General features: G+C 38.3%; 1 protein-coding gene across 1 annotated transcript in view; it reads left to right on the forward strand.

Annotated features, from left to right (window-relative positions):
- Positions 1-16137, forward strand: part of LOC113544129 (leucine-rich repeat transmembrane neuronal protein 4) — a 117994-nt gene extending 101857 nt beyond the window's left edge. Inside the window, exon 3 of the mRNA XM_026942779.3 lies at positions 5611-16137. Within this exon, the coding sequence (XP_026798580.1) occupies positions 5611-5919 (309 nt within the window). The 3' untranslated portion in view covers positions 5920-16137. The remainder of the gene's footprint in view (positions 1-5610) is intronic.
- The last annotated feature ends 8246 nt before the right edge of the window (positions 16138-24383 follow it).

The following is a 24383-nucleotide window of genomic DNA, read 5'->3' on the forward strand; positions in this document are numbered from 1 at the left end:
CACCACCTGTTCGCCAAAACACTTTATCTGCTTGTGGATACACACAATTATCCGCATGCCAACAAATGTACATGCCAACAAATGTACACACACACACACATATCATGATAAGTGTATTATCAGTCAACATGGCTGCTGTGTGAGAATGAAAAGAACAATGAAAGCTAATTAAGCTGCTTCGGTGTGTGCAGTGTGTCAGATTGAGACTAACCGCTAACTCCATTATGGCTGACTTCCTAGCACTGAAATACCGTAGTGCTGCGGCTCTAGCATGCTAACACAGGTGTGAGCAAATGAGCAACTGGAGCCAGATGTGAAAAGAAACACAACTCTCTCTCTCTCACATACACACATTCACACGCTCGCAGTATACTCGTTTTATTTCTGAAAATTGCTAATAGCTATAAATACTAGTAATATTTAAATAGCTCTATAGTTACAGCTTTATCTCGATTATTGTTATTCAGACACTTTGTTATTTAACATACTTCCAGTGAATATATCCACTTCACATGTACATACATCATGTCTTTTGACTTATAAATATGAACAAAAAAGGATGTGTTCATAAGCATAAACGAAGATATGTTAAAAAAAATAAATCAGTGTTTTCAGACAATATATTAAAATTATTTACAGCTTTGTAAAGGTTACAAATTTACACAAATTAATTTCTAGATATAAATGCTGCAACTTGTGGAAATTGCACCTGATTTCATGTCTTTCTTTATGCTTATGACTACATACTTTTTTGTTCATATTTATAAGAACAAAGTCAAAAGACATGATGTGTGTAAATTTCAAGAATTCATGCGCTGTAAGTATAATTAATAAGAAAAACAATAGTGTCCGAATACTTATTTCCCATCACTGTATGTATATTGTCCATCATGTGTGAGTTGTTACTATAAACACTCACAATCCAGTCATTTTATTTGTGAAAATTGCTAATAATTAATAATACTGTTATCTAAATAGCAGAAAACAGTAGCTGTGAAACAAGTTCGTTTCTTTTCTCACTTGTTATTGCAGCTATAAAGAGTCGTTCTCTCACCAGCCTCTCTTTATTCCCTCTCTTAAAGTTAATAAGACCAAAATATTGCAAAGAAAATGCAAAGCGTAAACTGATCTGTCCGGAAGATGTCAGAAAACTGAAAATTACAGCTTTAATAATGTTACAAAGCGCTGACACTGGAGACTCCATATTTGTTTGCTATAAAAATATAAAAAATAAAAACATCTACTTACAGAAAATTTTATTTTAATGATGTAAGTTTAAATAAAAGCACATTTCCTTAATTGACCTATTATTAGCCTTTAAGTAGATCATCCATCATCCATCACAAGTCCCTGTGAGTGAGCTGTTGCTATAGAAACGATAATGTATTAGAAGAAGTACATTAATATAAACCTGTAATTTGCACCAGATTTCAATCATCTTTATCCACTGTAGTCTACAAGACACAGTAGTTAGCCAACTGCGAATAAAATCCAAATCGAAGCCTTGCCACTTTGGGAGTTGGTGATTTACACGTCTGAGTGTTTATAGACTTGTGACATTTTGAGTCCACTCAGAAAAACATAAACGTATGTTGTTAGCTCACAGTAATCAGCTTGAAACTTTGTCTGCTCACCAGGAGATCTATTGACCTGCCAGATTAGCATTCCATTATTGACAATACACACACACACACACACACACACACACACACACACACACACACTCACTCACACACGCATACACACACAAACATGTGTGACATAATTATTAATGCAGATAATTAAAAGCTGAAGCTAACCGTAACCTTAACGTCAGGAGCTAAAAGGAAATATTTCAACTGTTTAAGGTCTTTCTTTCTTTCTTTCTTTCTTAAGTATCTCTTAAGTATATTTTCAAAGCATTTTTCCTCATGTGGAGCAGCCAAATGTCCCCACAAAGTCAAAACATATTCCTATGAATATGACATTCACACCAAGACATTAAAACATGTCCAAACACACACACACACACACACACACACACACGCTCATTCACTGCTCATTCTGCTGCTGTGTCTCACACCTACAAAACCCTGAGTCCTCTACCAAGGAACCATTTTAAAATTTCATCATGAATTTAAAATAAGCCACAGTTTCTTTCCTTGTTTTATTATTCAGTTTTTAACTTCAACAACTCACTTTTTTCCGAAACTAGTTTGGGAAATTCTCATATGCAATCTGGATATCCAAGTTTATTTTTTTTATTTGAAAATTAATGCAACACTCCACATTACATTCAAATGATAACACGTAAGGAGCTATTTCAGTGCAAGTGCAAGCATAAGCATCTGTGTGTGTGTGTGTGTGTGTGTGTGTGTGTGTGTGTGTGTGTGTGTGTGTGTGTGTGTGCAGAATAATCCTCAGAGTGCCCATAATATAATGAATGAGCCTAGCTTACCAGAGTGCATTTGAAGGTGTAGGGAGAGAGCGTGTGTGTGTGTGTGTGTGTGTGTGTGAATCTTTAGATCAAGAATACTTTTAATTCCACACTCCAAACGTTCAGAAAGAAAAGAAAGAAAAACTAAAAACATTTTGCCTTTGATTTGACATTTAATGAAGTTATATGTAAATATTTTTATAAGCCAAAGCGAAATAAAAATTCCTGCCAGATTTTTCAAAAGTTTCAGTTTTTCTTCGTACTCACGTGTGGATGTTGATCAACACCAACCAGCCGTAAAATACCAATGATGTTCACTGTACATGTAGCCACGCCCACAAAACTCCAAAAAAAAGGCCAAGCTCAAAATGGTGACTAATATGGAGTATTACATGGAGTAAATTTTCCAGTAATGCAGCTCAGCCACTGCATCACTTCCGCTAGCATACACACATGCTAACTCTTCCTCCATTTATAAGGTGCCATTACATTTGTTCTACTTCAATTGCTAGTCTTATTGGTTTGAATTTATGAATGTGTTTTGAGTCACTATCTTTCAAGACGTTATTAGTATGAAATGACAAAATGTTCACTGAATTGGTGTGTTTAACTGAAATAAGTACTTGACAGCGTAATCAGTATATAAAATCGCAGTAACTCCTCAACAATTATATGATTTAAATCCGATCAGTTGAAGTTCGCATTAGTTGGTCTCCTTGTATGTAAATTTACACTCACTCAGGAGCAAAATGTAGGATACGAATAAAGTAGATTTTCATAAACACCACATGTATTGTGATTTACTCCTGGAAATGATTCAGGTTTATATTTAAGCAATATCGCACTCGCAATCATGCCGAATGTGATACTTCTTTTATACAATGGTTCTACAAACAAGAAAGTAATATTGAGTAAGTGACATTTTGGACACAATATGGCCAAATGTTCTGTTTATTTTTTTGTCCGCTAGTGGAAATAGATACTGAAGAAGACACATTTACTTTATAGCACATCGGCAAGCTAGCTAGCTTACAATGATTTGTACGTTCAAGTTACATCGCAAGCAGTACCGTAGTAACTGTTCGGAATGTTGAGGAATTTCACGTGGTGATCACAGACGAGTGGAGTGACACACACAGTGAAACGTCCCAATGCGGCAATAGTAAATATAATCACTCTTGGAAAGCTGTTTGACCAATCAAATTAGTGGGCTGGAAATAACTGTTATATAAATGAAGCTAAATGACAATTATTGTGAAAATTACATCATTTGACTGACATTTGTATCCATAATGCTTTTCTTATCCTTATTCTCCATCTGCTGCCTTCTAAATAAGACTGACTTTATCTCTGGAACATCATCTCTACCCAAGAATCTGCCTTTTGGTTCAAATCAGTCCAACTGTGGAGCTCCTCACCATCATCTACCTCATCATTCATCTTGTTATCTCTCTAGACTCGCCTCTGTGTCCGTTGTTCTCATTTTTATCACTTGTTTCTCGTCCCTTTCTAAAAACCCTTTCATCCATCATGCCATGGAAGCTCTTTCCACACCAGCGTGGGTTTAATCTGCTCCGATTTCTGTCGTGTTCGCATTGTTTCGTGCTCGTTTTCCACCTCTGATAATTGGTCCTTTTTTAAAAGCAGTACTGCAGGGGACGAGTGTTCAATTAGTCCGTTAGTCAGGGTGTGTGTGTGTGTGTGTGTGTGTGAGAGAGTGAACGAGTGTGTGTGTGTGTGTGTGTGAGAGAGGACGAGTGTGTGTGTGTGTGTGTGTGTGTGTGTGAGAGGACGGGTATTGAGAGTGTATGGGTTTCTGAGTATATGACAGGAAAACCATAAGATGTGTTTGAGAGAAAGATGTGTGTATGTTTGTGTGTGTGTGTGTGTGTGTGTGTGTGTGTGTGTGTCTGAGGGGAAAAAGATGAGAGATGACAGAATAGCAGATGTGACAACTCTCCTCACAGTGAGATGGCTCAAATAGGAGACACACACACACTCAGCTGTGTTTTTGTATGAGTCTGTGTGTGTGTGTGTGTGTACAAGTGTGTGTACAAGTGTGTGTTTTTGTATGGGTCTGTGTGAATGAACATGTATGCCAGTCATGTGAATTTTTTCCATGTCCAGATTTACGTGTGATTGTGTGTATCCAAGATGCCCAAAATGATTCAGTGAGAGAAACACACACACATGCACACACACACACACACACATTCTACTGCAATGGCATGGGACTTTCTCAGAGTGTAGAAAGCTATTTGCTGTCAGACTCACCTCACCGCCTTACATCTGTCAGGAAGAGTAATAAATCATTACTGTCCACTTTTATGACTTTTATTGAGTTCTGGCTTGATTCCACAGGAGTTCTTTGTATAATAAAGAATGTGTTGTGCTGTTATAGGAAAATAATCAACCACAAGCAGAGCCACTTTTACTAACCCAAAGTGGATTATTTTCCAATAACACCATGTTCTGAAGTGTTTTGTTCCCCTTATCCCATCAATTATTATGCCATCGATTACAATATTTTATTAATTAAAGAATGTCATACTTTTGATCCCTTTATAGTTACTTTTATTGTTGTGGAACATCTGCAAAACAAGTGCGACTTACACTGTAGTAGCTATAAACAGTCGTTCTCTCACCAGCCTCTCTTTTTTCTCTCTCTTGAAGTGAATAAGACAAAAAGCACCGTTTGTTATGTTACCGTTGACATAAACTCCTCTGTCCTGAAGTTTTACCACTGCCTGTTACACATCGCTTCCACTGGAGACTCCTTCTATAAATGATAAACAGACAATCTCCTCACAGATAACTTCACCATATCAACAGTTAATCCGTTGATCTGGAGCGTCCCTGTACAGGTCCCTCTGAATGAGCTGGTACTATAGAAATGATAATGTATTAGAATGTGGGCATTAATACTGTATTAACCTGTAATTTACAGCTGCACTACTGTCAGAGCTGCTGTTATGCTGTTAAGGATGTGTAAGGATCTGGATTTTGAAATATTATTTAAAAATATAAAATCTATCAGAATTCCATTTGAACGGAACATGAGGGTTGAACAGAAGAAATGTTGTGTGGTTTAATTTTTTTTTTGTTTAATGAAAATTTTAGTTGAATCACATTTCCAGATGTGTAATAATAATGGCTTTCTTTTTTGTCTCTGTTCTCTTTCCCTCAATTCTCAGGTTCCTCACCAGATGAGTGCTCTGACCTTCTATCGTTATGAACAGCCCGTTCTGGATTACTGCCAAGCCCATCAGCCGATGCGCCTCAACGTGAACTATGATTGCCCGCCTCAGGGCCTTGATGATCTGGCACCGCGTGACAGGGGCACCATTCAGACCGTGGCTCTGCCAGCTGTTCCACCCTCCAGCTCACCTCCTACCCTGAGAACACCTGTACAAGGCCCCGGTGTCCCTTACCCGGGCACAGAGCGCTCCGTAAAGTACCCGTCCATCGAGCGGCCCACTAGCACCCTCACCTTTGGACGCTAGCACTCTGGGATGCTAAAGTGAATTCTTTTGGATGCTAATGACTGTTTCAGGAGTTAGCGCCTTTGGAGAAGCTAACATTTTCAGAAGGAATTTCACTCCACGAACGGATCTAACTTTATGTGGCTGGATTCTTCTTCTTGTGACCTTTTGTTTTCTGAAAAAAGAGAGAAGGATCTATAAAAGAGCCAACCAAGGACTCGCAACTCAGACGTTCAATACACGCTCCATGCCAGTGAGCTCTATGTACAGGGAGATGGGATTTCATTTGTGTTTTTCTGTTGTCCTTTTTTATTCTTCTTTTCAACACAAACGCTGCTCTTCTGAGTCCCGTTCAATGGAAAATTGAAACTCAATACAGCATGCATGGTGCGTTAAATGGCACTTTAGTTGCTGTTCTGTGTCCTTTTCGTGCCAAACACGACGGGACGTTGCCTTTGAAAAGCTGATAATGGTGATTCACTCACACTGTGTTGAGAATGAAAAAGAATGTGCAATAAACAAGTTTCGTAGTGGGAGAAAAAGGGGGAACAGGTGCGTAGACAAAATAGGGCCAACATGTAAGAGAATGAATGAAACAAATTAATGTTTACCAGCGCTCGAAGACATCTAGCTGTTATTTTCAGTTATATTTCCAGACAGTGGTTATACACGGTGTCAGGGATTGATCTTTGAAAAAGATCGGGAAGTCCCGTTTGGACAGAATCCTTTCAGAGAAGAAGAGGCTCTGCAGTCGGTGTTGATACTGTCATTAAGTTCCCAGTGCAGGTTTCAGTGCAGACCTCCTGAGACGTGCACGTGTACCAAAGATCAAGTGTTCGTTTTGATGTACAGTACACACAGCATCAGTGCCCCTTGTGGTACCAAACCACCAAATCTGTAAACTCGGACACAAATTAAAGGCCAGAAATCGGCACAGTCGTAACAGATTCACCCTCAGTTGTAGCTCAGATGTCAACCTTTGAAGTCCAAACATTAACACAGAGAGAAATGGCTTGTTTCAGTGCGCTGCATCTAGCTAGTCAGCTGTGTGTATGTGTGTTTCTCCCAACTCTGTTAGCAGGTAGGAGTTATCTTCTATTAAAACTGCCCTAATTGTCTGCTGACCTTCAGTACAATAAGACAAAACTCTCTACAGAGGTGAAAAAAGTCAAATAAGTTTAGGAAAAAGGCGGCAAATAAACTAGACTTGTGTGATATTGATTGTTTTTTCCTGCTCACGATTTACCGTTTTAAAAAAATGATAATGGCAGGAGAACGAGAATTCCACTATTTAAAGTTTAAGGAGAGTACAGAAGGATGTAATAATATTACCAGATGTGCAGTCAGGAACTGCTTGTTGGCAGTGGCAATCGCTGTACTGTGAAAACTCAGCTGAACAGTGGATTTTTAGGTGATTCTGCAGTAATGTACAGTTAAATAGTACGAAAAAAAAAAGACATTTTCATTGGCTGTGTTTGAGAGCAAAAAAAAAAAACAGCAGCATATTGAATCACTTTGTAATTATCATTATCACTAACATTACAAGTGGATTTTGGACTGCTTAATCTTTTTTTTTTTTTTTTAACATTTTAAAGTGCTTTTTTTTTTTTTTCTTTTTCATTTTTGGGCAGTTTTTTTGGTGGCATACCTAAAGTGATGCCAAGCAAACTGATGTTAGTTAACTAATGTTAGATAAATCAAATATATACATGGATAGATTTTATTAATGAATTTATTAACAATTCTCCATTTACCGTTACAGAAATGTGAAAATGAGGACATGTGAGATGGGGGAAAGTGGGCGGGGCTTACAGGCAGGGTGAGTTACTATTAGAGAGTGCGAAACACCTCTTTAACTGTCAGTCATTCCAGATTCATATATCGATTGGTACATTTGCCATTTTTATTGGAAAGAAAAAGAAGATGCGCTTTTGGTGTATTTTTAAGTGATAACTCGTGTAAAAATTACTGGACATCGGGGCAGTGTAGGAACAAATAAATCATTATATCGCACAAGTCTACTGAGCAATGTGGATTTTCTTTTAACAGAGATTAAAAAGCATGTCAGTCGGTTCAGCATCCACTGAGAAAAGAAAAAAAAATGCTTGGTTTCGGATTAGAACAAGGATTACACAGTGTGTGAGGATCCCATTAGGTCCCATTTGTTTATATGGAGGCCAAATAAATGGCTGCTTGCTGTGTGTTTAGCATTAATGGCAGAGATTGAGTAACATTCTGGACAATTTAAGATGTTTTAATAGATTTACATGTTCACTATTTCAATGCTTTGCTATCAGAGTGTCTCCTGAGTGCTGAGACATTGAATGTTTGCCACTAGAAGCCATGTCTCCATCTACAGGAAGTCAATTCCCCATTGGCGCAGTATGGACCACTGGTGATTTGCATTCATTTTTACTTGTAAATGGACTCCAGATCTAAGGAACATTGGGATTGTTGCCTGTAAACATGGATATTTTTATTTTTTGTCACCCCGTGTGCCTGTGTGTTTGGACTCAACACAATGAATGTGGATCTTGTACCTCACCATTGGTGTATTTTCTGGATTTTTTTTTTAATCCTACTCTCCTGCACCACGCCAACTTCATTCTCGCATGTCGAGTTCAGAGGTCAGTTCAAAACCTGTCAGACTTTTATTTGACCTCGACGTGCAAACTGAATGGGAAGACGATGATTCAGCCTCGCTGTGAGAGACATGGCACCCTCGAGGCGATCAGTGACTCTGCACAATGTTTGCAGACGCTAATTAATTAACACACAGGACGTGTTTATCTTGTACATAGAGAGGAAAAAGTATCACATCGTTTGCTTCTTGATACACACACACATGCACACACACACACGCACACACACACACGCACACACAGATGGTGAACAGTAGGTGTTGCTCTGCAGAGACTGATCTCAGAACAGCCGTGAGAGAAATCTTCAGTAATATATCCACATTTTAAAGGTCGATATTTTTCTATCTGCTCTCGTGACCTTTACATCTCATTGTGCTCATTAGTTTTCATAATCCGTCCTTTTGCTCGCCGAACGCGTGGAGCTCGACAGTGTAAAGATTTTACAGAACACTCCGGAAAAATAAGGTCTTGTCATTTTAACAATGTTCCACATGGTGTCCATGCTCCCTGGTTTCATTCTGCTGTGGTATTTTCCTCCGACTCTCCCAGTCAACGTCGGTTCAATCTCCTCTGCTGTGTTTTGCAATTTTGAAAAGTCCTGGCAATACACAAAAAAGAGATAAAAAAAAAAAAACAAAAAGAAAAAATATCTACATGTACAATAAGAGTAGCTTGTGTTGTGTTCCAAAGCTTCATGTATGAATAATGAGCTGTTGATTTGATATTATTGTTAATGCTGTGGAAGTTTTACCCACAATGCTCCAGTATCGCCCATCAGGAAGAAAAAAGAAAAGGAAAAAAAAAGAGAAGCGCCCTGAACACACCCTGAGAATATTCTCGAGACGTCTCAGCAATCACACACAGGCTGTACACACCAACCCAGAGTTTGGTACATTCCTTTGTTCCGATTAGTACTGTCCACCTGGATGTGCATTATGGGAAAGCAAAGGGAAAAAAAAAAAAAAAGGAAAACTGTATGGCTGTGTTCCAAAAACAACAAGGTAGAACTTATTGGCCTGACAAGTGCTGCTCAATAGCTGCTTCTCATATGGCATACTTTGTGTTAAGTTCACATAGAGAAACTCAGAGGGATGTAGTGCACTATTGTATGTAGTGGAAGGGGCGGAGCCACCAGATTTCAGGGCCAGAATACCACTAAACCAGGGATATTCACCTAAATATGACTGAATGATAACAATTACCTTTAAAGTGGTGATTTGTTTTGCACTGGAGCTTCACGTTCTCACCACTTTTGACTGATGAGACGTCTGTTTTGAACTTGACGTGGCAAATAAACGCATAGCCTTGTCTTTAAACATTTTGTTTTGCTTTGTGTTTTTTTGTCATTAGCTACGTTTACATGGACACTAATAATCCGATCGTAATTGGACTAGAAGCACAATCAGATCTAAAAAGTCACATGTAAACACGTCAATCGGAATGAATTGGCCAAAACCGATTAAAATTTCATTCGGATCGTAAGGGGTGGTTTAAACCTTTTCTAATCCGATGGAGAGGACATGTAAACACTTCACCGGGTTGAAAATGAAACCAGATAGTTCTGCGCATGTGCAATGATGTACAAACACGTAATGACGTATGACACACGGCTGTCAGCGGTATTGGGGCTCTGACCGTAGCCTCACCAGGTGCCATGTTCCCCTCCGCCATGGAGCATAGTGTCATAAATGACTGTCGTGTCATCCTACAATTCTCCTTCCACTCCTCGTCTGTGAAGTGGTGCAAGACGACGTTGTCCCATCGGTCCTTGCTTCGGACCCTGTGTGTCAGACGCCTTGTTCTGGGCTCGGGAAGGGGCATTTTAACTGCTTGATAAATACACGCAGTACCGCACAAAACATCACGCGCTCGTCGTCTTCTAATTAGCAGCTGAAATAGGCAAATGTTAAGTCCGCTTTTTAAAATGAAAAAAAGAAGCAATGGCAAGAGAGCGGCTGCTAGTATCTGCGTGTTGGAACAGCTGGAAACGTGTATTCGTGCACTGTGCGCACGTCAGAAGATTCTGTCATGTAAACGCGCATATCAACCCGATTACTTTATTCAGCGTTCTTGTAAACACTGCGATCGGATTAATCAATCTGATTGATTTCATTCCGATTGAGACAAAAAATGTCCATGTAAACGTGACTATTGTTTCTTTTGAACAATGCATGTCATCAGACCAGAAAGGGTTAATAAAATAATTAAAAAAACTATATTAAACTCTGTGAAAACTCTTTCCTTTCTCAATGAGATGCCTTCAGCTAAATAATTTACATAAATTCTACATAAATGTGAAGCCTCAGTGGTTCATGTTTTAAAGAGTCACTAAACTACAGTTAGGTTTTTTTTTTTTGCTTGAATACATTCAGAGAACCAATCCGGTCCATGGTCTGCCAGTTGCTGACCACTTTGTAAATTGGGCTAAAAACATTTTAAGGCCATTTTGATTTAAAATTGGCAGTTGTTCCAGCATTCTGGCTTTGGCGAGTCTTAGTGCCATGTCATTTTCTATTTCCATTAAGTGCTAAATTTTACCCTAGGAAATGAGGCTCTACATATTCAGGTATATATTATATAGTGCAAAGTATGCCATTAGAGACACAGCTAATGACTAGGGATCAGGATGAAGAATTTGTTGAATATTATTACATTTTGTGCCTCAGCATACTTGAGAAGGATAGGAGGATATGACATCTGCAGGGGTTGTGCAAAGACGAAACTACATTCATGAGATTACAAGGACACGGGATATCCATTTGTGTCTTCATATTGTCTGAGGAAGCTAGTTGAACGCCGTTTCTGCTTGAAGTATGCTGAGGCCTTTTGTCTTGATTATCTTTGTCACATTGTGTTGGCATGTTTTGTAAAATAAGGCTCTTATGGAGACATTATATGGAGACATTTCCCCACTCTTTCAGAAATCCAATCAAGCATGAAGTATATGACTGGCCACATCACATTAGCTGTGTGTGTGTGTGTGTGTGTGTGTGTGTGTGTGTGTGTGATTTGTTCTGCACCAGGGAATAGATGCTTTTCAACCCATTTGTCCTTTGATCAACTCATTAGTGAACCAACGATTGAACCTTTGAGCTGATAGAATGTGTCATGATGGGTATTGTTTTTCAATCAAGGACAAAGTGGATATGGAGGAGAGCTTCTTGCTTAAATAGATATCATGTCCATTTAACCTAGAATACGCAAACTGGACAATGTATTTCTTGTATTTCTGAACTCTGTCCATTGAAGCATTGACTATGAGGTTAAAATGCTAAGGTCAGATTTAAATTTAAGGTATTGACATCTACATTGGATGAGGATATAAGTGTGGGATTCTCAAAATTTATAATACATCTGCATCCAGTATTGGTCCAACACCAATCATTTTATTTCTTTCTTGCTCATTTGTAGGGAGACTCCAACATTTCGGACACTAAAAATAGCTCAAAATTGACCAAAATGACACTTTTGGTTTTTGAACAAAGGCACAAAAATTATTTTCCTTATTTACATGTTACCCTGCATCATCCAAGAACATTTTCTCTAAAAGGTGTCCTGCCTGAAAGCTTGACATCCTGGCTAATATCACTTTTTTTTTTTTTTTTTATTTATTATCAGTGCAGTTTTGCGGAGTATTGTCTCTATTTAAAGGACATGTTCTTTTATTAACTGATATGTTTTAATTAAGGATACATTAATGAATACTTAATACATTTACATTTTAAAAAATATTAAATTATTTATTATTAAAATGAAATAAAGTATTACAATTTATACTACAATAGAAAATAAGTTTTCTTTTTAATAATAAAAAATCCAGCACTGTTTTTTTTTTTTCTCTATTTTTATTTCCATTCTCAGCCATGAATTTTCATTTCAGCACATTATGGAAACATCACATACATTTCACATGTGATTATAAGTTTCATATGTGTTTATGATCATGTGTGAAATAAATAAATAAAATTGCAAAATGTTATGCCCTGCAATTCCACACGAGAACTTCATGGGTGAACAATGTGATCACATTAAATCCTAATTTCAGAAAACACATCTGAAAAATAAAATTGCTTGTGAAAATAAAAGCGCATGCAGTAGTAAGTAACTAGTCATGCTAGTCCAACAAAAGTAGGCGTGGTCTCAAACTTTTTTATTTTTTTTTAAATTTCTAACATTTATTTTTTCATTAATATCAAACTGTTTGGACAATACTGAATCACATAGCCAATGAATTAGCTGTGTGCCACATCATATTCAATTTCTTTCTGCTTTTTACTGTGAAAAAATTATACTTTCATTTTATATCATCATATCATCTTGGATGAAGAATTACAAAGCCCTAGTACTGGATGAAGCATGTAGGAATCACAGTTCTTCTATACACTCTCCTTATTTCACTCGATTCCTTTATGGTTCACTGAGCAAAGATGGAAATGCCTTTGAATTGAAACTGACAGCTAGCAATTTATCCTCAGAGTCATTGGTTCATTTCAAATCCAATGTGCTGGAATACAGGGCCAAAACAACAAAAATTGCATCAGCACCCACTTACTTACACGCTGCATCTCTGCGTGTGTGTACGATATTCAAACTTTATCCTAATTGATGCAAGCACACTTGTTTAATATACAGTATATGTGAAAACTGACAAGGAAAAGTAAATTTCAATCCATAGATGTCACTTTACATGCTGCTGTATTTGCGTTTATGTCATCTCAAGCAGGAGCTGTTGCCAGGGAGAGCTGGCTGGTGAATATTTATTTTACACTAATGATATATACGCCATTTTTCAGCTGAGGTACATGTTTTTTGGGACTCGTTGATACCATTACAGATATCAATATGTGACCTACTTAGTATTAATCAATCAAAGAGATCTAGTAACATTTTATTTAGCTCTGTTTATGTTGGTTGCTGCTAGCAGTGAATTCTTCATGCTGAGCTTTATGGTTAAAATGTTATGTTTAAACAGTATCTTTAATATGGAGTGTGATGACAACCGACCTGAGTGAGCAGAGCAGTATCAATGAGCATGCTGCAATTTGTCATTACATAAACTGCACCTCGATTTGCGAGTAACGTGTAGACCCTGGCAGGCGCACATGACTCAGTGCTCAGTGCTCGTGGAACTGAAGTGCTCTCACACGTGACACGTTGCTCTGCATGCTTGCTTCACTCTTCCACACTCGTTTTGGGTTTGTTCTATTTCCCTGCAGCTCCTTGTGGGATAGGCTTAATGGTGGACTAACGTGCATTAGCCATATACTGACATTCAATTTTCATATCTTCATATAATTGGCTAAGCAGTTATCATGGTTTACAGTAATATCACTATTCTGCGTTATAAAATATCGCATTGCTAGTTAATGCTTTACATTAAAGTTCCCTTAACTAACATCGTTTGTGAGGTAACCGGATTTTTAAAACTTTAATTGTGAAAGAGGTATGTGCAAAACTGGTAGTATTTTAGAAAGTAGAAAATGTCAGAATTTCACCATGTCAAGGGTTTTCCCAGGCCGTCACATACTCTCTGGTTTAATTAACATTTGTTAATGTTAAATTTAGCATTAAATAACCAGAAGAAATGTTAAAAAAAAAAAAAACAAATTGAGGTTTGTTTAAATGTTAACTAAATACACTGGCATTGGCTAATGTTTATTCAATCCATTGCTACAAATAAGTTGGGGTGAATGAAAAAAAAAAATTCAATTACCGCATGTCTAAATATCTAAATGTTGATAAATTACTGAATGCTGGTCTGAAGGTATAAATATTAAAATATGTATAAATATTAAATTTGTTTTAGTCCTGAATTTTGCAAATTTCAAACTGCAAACGTTCATTAAGCTGAAAAGTGTTGGCTTAATTTTACTCAGTGATGGTGTGAAAATTGGTTCATGCAGGTGTTGATTTTTGGCTTATTTGGTTTCTTGCTTAAAAAAAAAAAAAAAAAAAAAAAATCAGTGTACCATTTACAGTGTATTAGTGCTGAGGTTTATGGTTTGTTCATGTTAACTAAATGTCTTTTAAGGGAACCTTAATGTAGCAATGTGTTTTTTTTTTTTTGGTTGTTTTCCCCATCTTGTCCAATGAACACTATAATGGCATTGCAATTGAAAAGTAATACACATGAACATGTAATATTTCTCCAAGACAGGAACGCATTAGAAAACAGCTGCCTTCCAGTTGGAGTAGTGACACTATATAAACCTTGTATACTGTGCATGTGGTTTTGTGGGATATACGTATCATGTCTTACTCCTGATGTTGACGTTCTAAGTAGTGGCTAAGTACAGAGCTTCAGAAGGAATGGACAAAGCTAGAAAGGCCCATTTGTGTTTGCTGACCGTCAGAATACAGTGTTACGTGTCAGCAAACGCAGAAATGCCTACACATATGTATAAAAAAAGAAGGAAATTAGCACTTTCTTATCTGGGGCTTGCACATGGCGGAGTGGTATTAGAGGCATGATTATGGTTTGAGGGATGAAAAATTGGCACCAGCATGTTCAGCAGTATTAACCGTGGTTTCTTTTTTCATTTAAATACGCAGAATTTCCAGGCTTTTTGATAAAAAAAACCATTGGGCAAATCAATATTGGGCATTCCAGGGGGTGATAGTAATATTTGGCTCAAGTGGTTCAAGTGTTCTTCCCAATATTAAACGACTATAAGCTATAAATTAACTTTAGATTGCAGCAGAATGCAGTTACTTGCACAGCTTAATGGTCCACTACGGTAAATGTGCTGAATTATGTGCTTCATGCTGACTGTGAGTAATGGCTATCTGTCCACCATTTGCTGTATATAGCCAGGAGGCAAGAGTCACATCAAGCCATCCAAAACCTTTCAAGCCTTTTCTAATAAACTGGTATTTTTTTTCCCTTTTGCATTACCCAAAGTGCACATTTCACTGCTACATGAATACTGATGTATATGAAACAGACAGTACAACGTTACTGTTTGAAGCATTTCCCTGTGTGACGTCTATAGAAGAACAATATACTTCAGATTTTCTGTGTGAAATTATAAGCCCATCTATAAACAAAAGTCAGAGATGCTGTCATGTTGGTGAACATCTACATGATGTGATGAATTTAACTGGAGCTCCAACTAATGATTCATGCAAATTTCAGATCTCTGGTTCGAATTAATTTTTTCTCCACACAATCAAGTTAAGGTAAGGGCAAAACAGGATGAAAAGCAATATAGTTCCCCTTATAGATATTGTTCTCTGCTGCGCTCATTAATCTCTGTGAAAAATCGTTTTCCTGGTTTTGTCTGGTCTGAGGTTGAGGAGATATTTTTTTTCTGCAGGATGTAAATATGCACTACATCATTTTCAATTCTTCAACTTAGTTTGTTGTTGTTTTTGTCTTTTTTGTCTGTTAACAGATCGGACACTTTTTTTTTCCTCCAAATACAAAATTCTGTCTCTTCTTTGAGTATATTATTGTCAGAAAGAAAACGTTTTGTAAAAATTTTGATGATGAAATCGGAAATAAAGTAATTTAAAGATCTAATGTATGAAAAGCTGTGTCTAGGTTTCAGCTTATTTGGAACAAAACTTCACACATTCATGCATGGCTATGCATTTATTCATGGTCACAGTGGCAACAGGCTACGACCGTCATCCAGGATTTCTCTCTCACTAGTCACAGATTCCAACTCCTCCTGAGGGATCCCCATGAGCCATTAGTCTGCCCTGGGGTCTCCATCAACTCTGAGAACCCTGATACAGCTCTAACAGGATTCAACCAGCTGCACCAACCACCTCCATGGGCTCTTCTCAATTTGGAGGAACAGCAGCTCTACTCTGAGGCTCTTCTGGAATAAGCCCCAGAACATTTCCACCACCTGTATTCCAGACCTTATTCTTTCGGTCACTATCCACAGCCCATGACCGTCGCTGAGTTATAGGGATGTAGGTTGACCAGTAAACAGAGGGCTTCATCCCCAGACAGAGCTCCTGCTTCACCATCGGAGATGGGTACAGCGATTTTAACACTGATGATATAATCCATTTGTCAATCTCAAGCTCTATTTTTCCATAATTTGTGAATAAGATCCTTAGTTCCTTCTGGTCATACAAACTTTACACATTCTTTACATACTTCACAACATCTTAGTTCCTTCTGGTCATCCAAACTTTGCACATGAATATTGACAGAAATATTTTTAACTCTAGTTCTAAAACTCCAATGGAGTCCCTCAAGGGTCAGTTGTGAGCATTTTATTATTCAATCAAAATGAGGTTGTATAAGCTGGTATAATACAAGATCGTCATGCATATTGCACACTCTCAACTTCTTAGAAGCTGAAGAGCAGTGATAGAGGTAGTCCATGCTTTTTTTCCCCTCTCTTTCTTTCATTCACAAACTATCCCTATACTATATACTATACTATATTATCCCTCAGTCCTGTGTCCTGTTATAGAAGGACACGGCAGAGAGAGCTGATCTCGGGTTGATCCTTCCGGGTCAATCGTCTCCCTGCGTGGACAGGTGAGCACAAAGGCAACTGAAGAAAAACTTTGTGAAGATTATGGCACAACGGCAGGTCATACTGCCTTATTACTCTGTTTAGAGTGCAGGCACAGCTGGGAAAACTGCAGTGGGATAAATGGTATCATTTCACCCTTAAGGGTAATACACCTCAGTAAGCCACCTATTTGGATCTGTGCCACTCAGATGTGCTTAGCCACTGTACTTTAGCTTCCAATTTAGTCTGAGATAAGATAGTTCTGTATTTCCTGTACAGAAGGTGCAGTTTGAATCATTTCTCTGCAATCTGATTTTGACATTTGATTTGTAGGACAGAGCTCAAACTTCCCAACTCTTGAGTTTTAAATGACACGGTAGGCCACCTTGGTATTTTTACAGGAAAAAAAAAAAAGAAAAAGAAAAAGGCTAGAATAATGACTTTGACAGCACCAGGCTAACCTTCTGGGAACTTCTTTTTAATGTGCTCTGCTTGGCTGCAGATGCTCTGAGGCTTGAAACTCTCATAGGTCACCAGCCTCATACTTATTCTGAGGGTTTTCTCTTTGGCCTTTACAGCAGCTTTGTGACTCTTCTCTTTTACAAACACTCAAACTTTTGGTGTATATGTGGAGCTAGGGGTTTGCAACTGGCACTGCTATCTTCTCTGGAAGACCTTTTTCATCCTCTGGACAACTGGATGCTAGAAAGACAAATTCATTTTTAAGTCCACAGTGGCACAACGGGTAGCATTGCCCCCTTCAATCCTAAGTTTGGGTAACTGCCTTAACTGAGTTTTGTGTGTTCTTTCCATGTCTATACGAGTTTTCTCTGGGTTCGCTGGATTCTTCCTGCCAAAAACATGCTGGTATGTGGGTTGCCTATGCTAAATTGCCCCTGATGTGATTGAGTGTAAGAGTGTGTGTGCATGATGCCCTACATCGGAATGCCATTCCGTCCAGATTGCATTCGCACCACACACTCAGTGTTACCAGGATAAGCTCTGTAATCACTGTGATGCTGATCAGGATAAAGCGCTTACTGAAGATCACTTAATGGAAGCAAAACAGAAAGTACTCACACTATGTAGTTATCTATACAAAGCACTATGACACTTTTCATCTTTGTGACATGTATTTTCACTAGATCATGCTGTACATGGGATCACGAGCATGATACTCTAGTAGCAGGCCCTTTACTGCCATCCTCTCGCTATTCATCACACTGAATCTACCACACAGAAGCATGGTCTGCTCTTGTGAAATGGGAATTAGATCACAAGAAAAACTGCAATAATGAGCATAGACCTTTGTCATAAGTTCAATACTCTGAGTACTGGGGAATTGGAAGTGAAATATGCATTTGCAGCTTTAAAAAGGACCATGATGAAGCTGAACTCTGTAGTTGGTTTTATGCATTCAGTAGGAGTTTATAGCATGCAATCTATACAAACACCATTGTACTCAAATAATACCGAAGTGTAACATGATTATATAAATTAATGTGATATATTAAATACAACACAACAACGTTGCACAAGATCCCAGCAAAACTCTCAGGTCGAGAATCCCAGATTACCGCCAACAGATGTTTGACAGGTGTGAACAAGGTGCAAATTAGTAAACATCATCTACCTGCTGCCCCTGATGAATCACTTACTCTTTACAGTTTCCAGATTTCGTCTTAGCCATTACACAATTCCACAAACTAATCATGTATTCAATAGATGACCATGTTCACAATGGGGGATTTTGTGCTTTTGCACTTTCCTCTACGTGAATGTGTAGAATAAACAAATTACTTCATTATTAGTCAAAAGTAGAATTGGCTCTGGGTCAAGCAAATGAACACAGAAGTAAAAAAATATATATATTTCAAATCAGAACCTTTTCTCATGAACAGCCGCTGTTTGGCTTTGTTCAAAATCAAATACTATTGTGTTCATGACCAAGTGGAACTGGGAAACTTCAAGTAGAAAAACATGATTTCCATCTCATCATTTCAAAAAAACAGTATGTAGTTCACTGTTTTTGTGAATAAATTGAATATTTGCAGTACACCAACAATATGCAGATGACCTGCTACTATTGAAATTTTATGGAATGGGTGTGTATCATGCATGCATTATGAAAAGTTTACTTTTTTTATGACATACTACATACTATACTGCATATGCCTACCTTGAAGAATATGTACTATACAGTAGATGCTAGTGTCACATGGAGTATACAGTATACAAGAAGCATGCTATTTCACACACAGCCTTTGTTTTTTTGTTCTGTGACTGTCTACTTTGGGTTTCCTCAGTTTCGCCCTGCCCACATCCACTGATCACTGTTTACACCTGTTTCCTGTTAGTGGTCTTGTTTGGTCTCATTAGTCAGTGTATATATGGCCTTTTTGTTTAGCTGGGTTCTTTTATGGGAGTTGTAGATGTAAGCTTCAATTCTGAGCCTTTTTTTTTTTTTTTTTTTTTTTTTTTGCATTTCTAGCTCTAGTTTTGTTTCTTTTATTTCTTGGTTTCCTATTTTGTTGTTTTTCAAGTTTCTGATGTTTAGTCTGAAATGTTTCAGCTATTTCCCTGCATATTACTAATGGCTCTAAATCCCACTGAATTGTATTCTGTTTCTTATCTGGCCATTGTGAGGGCACCTTAGACACATACCGGACGTGCTGTAGTACAGCAAAACGTTTTTCCACCATAAGACTTGCTACGTCAAATATTAATCTAATCATGACTGATCTTCTGAGTAAAGTGCACATCTTATGACATCTTGCCCTGTGATTCACAGAGGAGCCAAATGATACTTAATAACTTAATAGTCTGCAATTTAAATATTTATGTCTCTTACTCTCATAAGAAAATGTTAGGGTAATATTCCAGTGTGGCAAAGAAGCTAGATGATGGGTTAAATATCAGATCATAGAGGTATCAGAATATATCACTCCCACCCCCCATTTTCTCCACAAATCGGTCTTCTGCTAATTCCCACTCATTGATCAGCTCTCCCTGATCATGAGACAGCTACCCACAGGGGAGGATGAAGGCTAACATGCTGCTCCAGAACATGTAAAGCCAAATGCATTGTTTTGAACTGCTGTTCATGCAGTGTCACAGGGCAGCTTAACAATCTCTGAGGAAAGCACTATCTGCCCTCTTCTGCATATATGAGCTAATAGATGTTCACAATTCACTAGTGTGACTATGATTGGTAGAGGAGAGAGGGTATGCCATCCCTCACATCCTAAAAGGAATGGCCATGGATGACTATGGCGTAGTTGGGATTCTTGCAATCTCCTAATGGGGTAAATGCTTTTGCAGATTTTGCTAAATTTTTCTCATTTTCCAAATCGATCTAGGTCAGAATCACACATTACTGATACAAGACTCTGTTTTTGGCAAACTCTGCCCCATGTGTGCAACTGCTCAAGAAATACATACAGTAGATCTACAGTTATCTGTAAGGTCTTAAAGGTATTAAATCCTCCCTACAGCTGCACAGAAAGGTACACACTCCATTTCACAGTTGTGCATGCTAGCTGATTTGTCAACACTTCAAATTGTGTCCACTTGAGCTGTTCTCAGTGTGTCAGCTGAGAACCTCCCTTGTGTTCTGGTTTTTGACAAAGACTGTTTGACTGAAAAAGTGACACAAGACATTTTGGGAAAAGCTTTGGAATGACTTTGTCAGGATGACACAGGCAAACACCACGCCCCCCCCCCCCCCCCCAAAAAAAAAAAAAAAAAAAAAAAAACAGCAGCAGTCTCATCCTCAATCGGGCTGACACAAGAGACCCTGGTTTTGAAATCGAACGTCAAAAGGACATTGCTGCTGACAGACCTGAGGCGGTGGTGGTGAACACTGATGAATAGTCAGAGATCACCACTACCATCCATGAGACTTAGACAGAGCAATCTCCACAGTAGTTACACACCCCAGTAGTTTTTACCCCAAAATAAACCTGAAAATAACAAATAAAGACATTTAAATATTAGAGTCATTCCATGGGGCGCACCATGTGTTTTGCCTCTCAGCAGAAACCCCACAGTGCTTCTGAATCTGTAGGAATTGAACCCAAGAAAAACATTACACTGGATATCCCTCTTTGCTTGTGTATCCTGGGTGTTTGCCAAGATGCAAATGGCTTTTTTGTGCATACCTTGGAGATTTTGCTGTGGTTAATAATACAGGATTACACACTGCTTACCAATATGAGCTCTTACTGTGGTACATAATGGATTATTCCATCACTGTCAAACCTGCACAATAGATGCTGAGGTGGAACCGGTCCCATTTCTGATAACCACATACTGGGCCATTTGCTTCTTGTACTCTGTTTATTTCAGGATAATCCTAGCTCCAGATTTGTAAACAGCGAAAATATGGAACTTTTCTTGGGTAAAATCCTTTTTTGGGTATACTGCGCTCGAAAACTGCAATTATTTATTATATTAGACAAAACATGACACCAGAGGACTTATTCTGACTCCACGATTGCCTGAATGAGTCATACCAAAACAGGGCTTGGAGATTATGAAATGTAGGTTTGTTCATAATTCAGATGTAGCTCAGAAGTTAAGATGACTGGAAAGTCGTGCCAAACTCTACTACTGAGAGACCACTGAGGAAGACATTTAACCCCCAACTGATTGGGTTGACACATAGATCCTCCTTTGCTTAAAATTTAAAGCTAAGTTATAGTTTGGTGTGTATTTAATGGAGTGGAACAAAAGAAAATACACTGGACACAAGGCGGGAATATACATACCGAATTCACCTCTTACTCTTAAAAGGGCATCATCAAACTTAAAAAGGATTTATTCAGTAATTTTTTAAAAATTATTGGTCTAGAACTCAACCACCATATCCATGACAGTGTTGGACATTTGGCATGTCCAGCAGTTGCAGTAGAAATTCAGTAGAAATGTGCATGAGATAAATGTAATCATTATGCAATTGAACTGAAAAGAAAAAAATAGCTTTTATTAGAAAAACACTGGGAAAAACATCTCTCTTGCTATGACTTATATCTTTGATATCTTTGCCAAATGCATTCCAACCTCCTCACAATGTCTTTATTAGAAGTTATCTGGGAATCATGGTCTAAATTCAGGATGGAGACATGTTCATCAGAGGTACAGTGTCTTCTAACAGGTTAAGTTCTAAACCCAGAAAACATCAGCAACATTCCTTCATTTTCCTTTTGCTTTAACTTGTGTGGGTTATGGTGGCAACAGACTGAAAAGGTCAGCCCAGACTTCAAGTTCCTCCTGGGGATCCTCAGACGTTCCCAAGCCAACTGTGAGAAACAATCTCTCCAGCAGGTCGTGGTTCTGCCCTGGGGTCTCATTCCGGTGGGACGTGCTTGAGACAGACTGAAATGGCAATATGGATCCGGCTTGTGGGCTCACCACCTGCAAGATGAAGGGTGGGGGTTAGGTTCAACATCTGTCAGGCAACAGACATGCCTTCTTAAAGTCTTACATAGCCTAGACGATTTGCAATTTTTAGAGACATGACAAAGAGCTTGAAAATTAGAATAGCTGGGAAGCTAGAACTAGGAAGGAGGATAGCTAGGAGAAGAGAATATGGCTTGGCAATACATAAAAATATCATAAAGGCCAATGCTTTAAAATCTGCACACACAAATACAGGGTTACCTAAATGTTGCAGTCATTAAAATTGTGAACTTCAGGTGTTATAGTGGCTGCCTTACAGCTCCAGCGTCTTCATGTGGGTTTTGTTCAGGTTTCTTCAGCTTCCTCCCACCTCCAAAACCAAGCCAGTAGGTGGATTGACTATGCTAAATGTGTGTGTGTGTGTGTGTGTGTGTGTGTGTGTGTGTGGTGCCCTGCAATGGACCGGCATTCAGGATATAATCCCACTTCACACTCAGTGTTCCCAGGATAGGCTCCCGGATCCACCATGACCCTGACCAGGATAAAGCGGTTACTGAAAATGATGACTGAATGAAAATAGACAAGCATAGTAAGTTGGCATCTGTTTGAATTCTTTGTGGTTATAAACAAAAGATCTTTTAGTTTTTAAAAACACCCAGGAGAGCTTTTTAAGAGTTTCAACATTAATAGCAATATATACAGACCTGTTCAGGAGACACTGTGAAACTAATGAGAAGTTACAGGTCATAACAATAATCAAGAGCCATGTGTATGGAAAAGCCATGTGTAAAGCAACATTAAAACAGGAAGTAGCAAGGTTTACAAGCTGAGGAATATCCTGAGACATTTATTAGGTTTAAATTGTACATGCAATGGGTTACCTCCTGGCACCTTTGTAATTTAACATCGCAATAACACATCCTATCATTAGTGCACTGGTAAATGATGCAATAAAAGTAATGCTGTTAAAATATCACAAATACATCATAAGGCATTAGAGTTATTTGTACCAGCTGACATTTTCATAACCCCATTGAAATGCTTGTAGTGAAACAGAATTCCCAATTTATTGTGCCTGAGATTCTTTCACTGATTTAGATATAAAGGTTATCACCTTAATCATGGCGTCTCAGAGAGATATCCCAGACATAAGAATTAAATTGTTACAGCACTGTTATTAGTTTCGTGCTATGAAAAGTAGACCTCTTGAAAATGTAAGTAATTAACTGCTATGTCCCAAACCTCACTGATTAAAAAGAAGTACAGCTCATATTAATAATAAAGTTCATTATAATAAATGGTACAGTTCGTGTTAGTCTATTTCTATTTAAATTCCATTTGTTTGAGGTGGCGTTAGGTAGCCAGCCCAAGTTCCTCGGACATAGACTGTTTTCTCTGCGACTTATTAAACTAATGAATAGTTTGATAATTGAGCTGATAAGATGATTAGGTGTGTTAGCAGAGAAGAAAAACGTTCCTCAGAACTGGGACTGGGAAACACTGTTGTTTTGGACTTGCCAAGATGCTAAAACCTTAGGATAAATGTGCACTATATTGGGCTTGGCTCAAACAATTTAGGCCAGCTGGAATAATCATTTATTCCAAATTGGGGTAATGAGGAGAGCTCCGAAAATGACCACACTGGATATTCAATACGCATCACTAGATTGTGGAGTGGAACGTCCAAGCTTTGTGCCTTGTGTTAGCCATTGCTCTTGGAGGATAATGTGCTGACATTTAAACAGCGTAATGATGAAACTGGTGCCCCAAGTGACCAGCCAGTGATGGGCTCCGGTTGTAGACTAATCTGTCAACGCAATAGCAAGGATTTATCAAGACATATTGGTCTTCAGCCGCAGGGGTCTAATGATTGTGGGGGCTAAATAATCACCATTGTAGCATGAGGATGGCCATGGGGACGCTGTTCCCGTGTGTTCCATTGGTCATAGTCATCAATGAGCAA

Source organism: Pangasianodon hypophthalmus, chromosome 17 (genome assembly GCF_027358585.1).
Source record: "Pangasianodon hypophthalmus isolate fPanHyp1 chromosome 17, fPanHyp1.pri, whole genome shotgun sequence".
In the NCBI taxonomy this organism is placed as follows: domain Eukaryota; kingdom Metazoa; phylum Chordata; class Actinopteri; order Siluriformes; family Pangasiidae; genus Pangasianodon; species Pangasianodon hypophthalmus.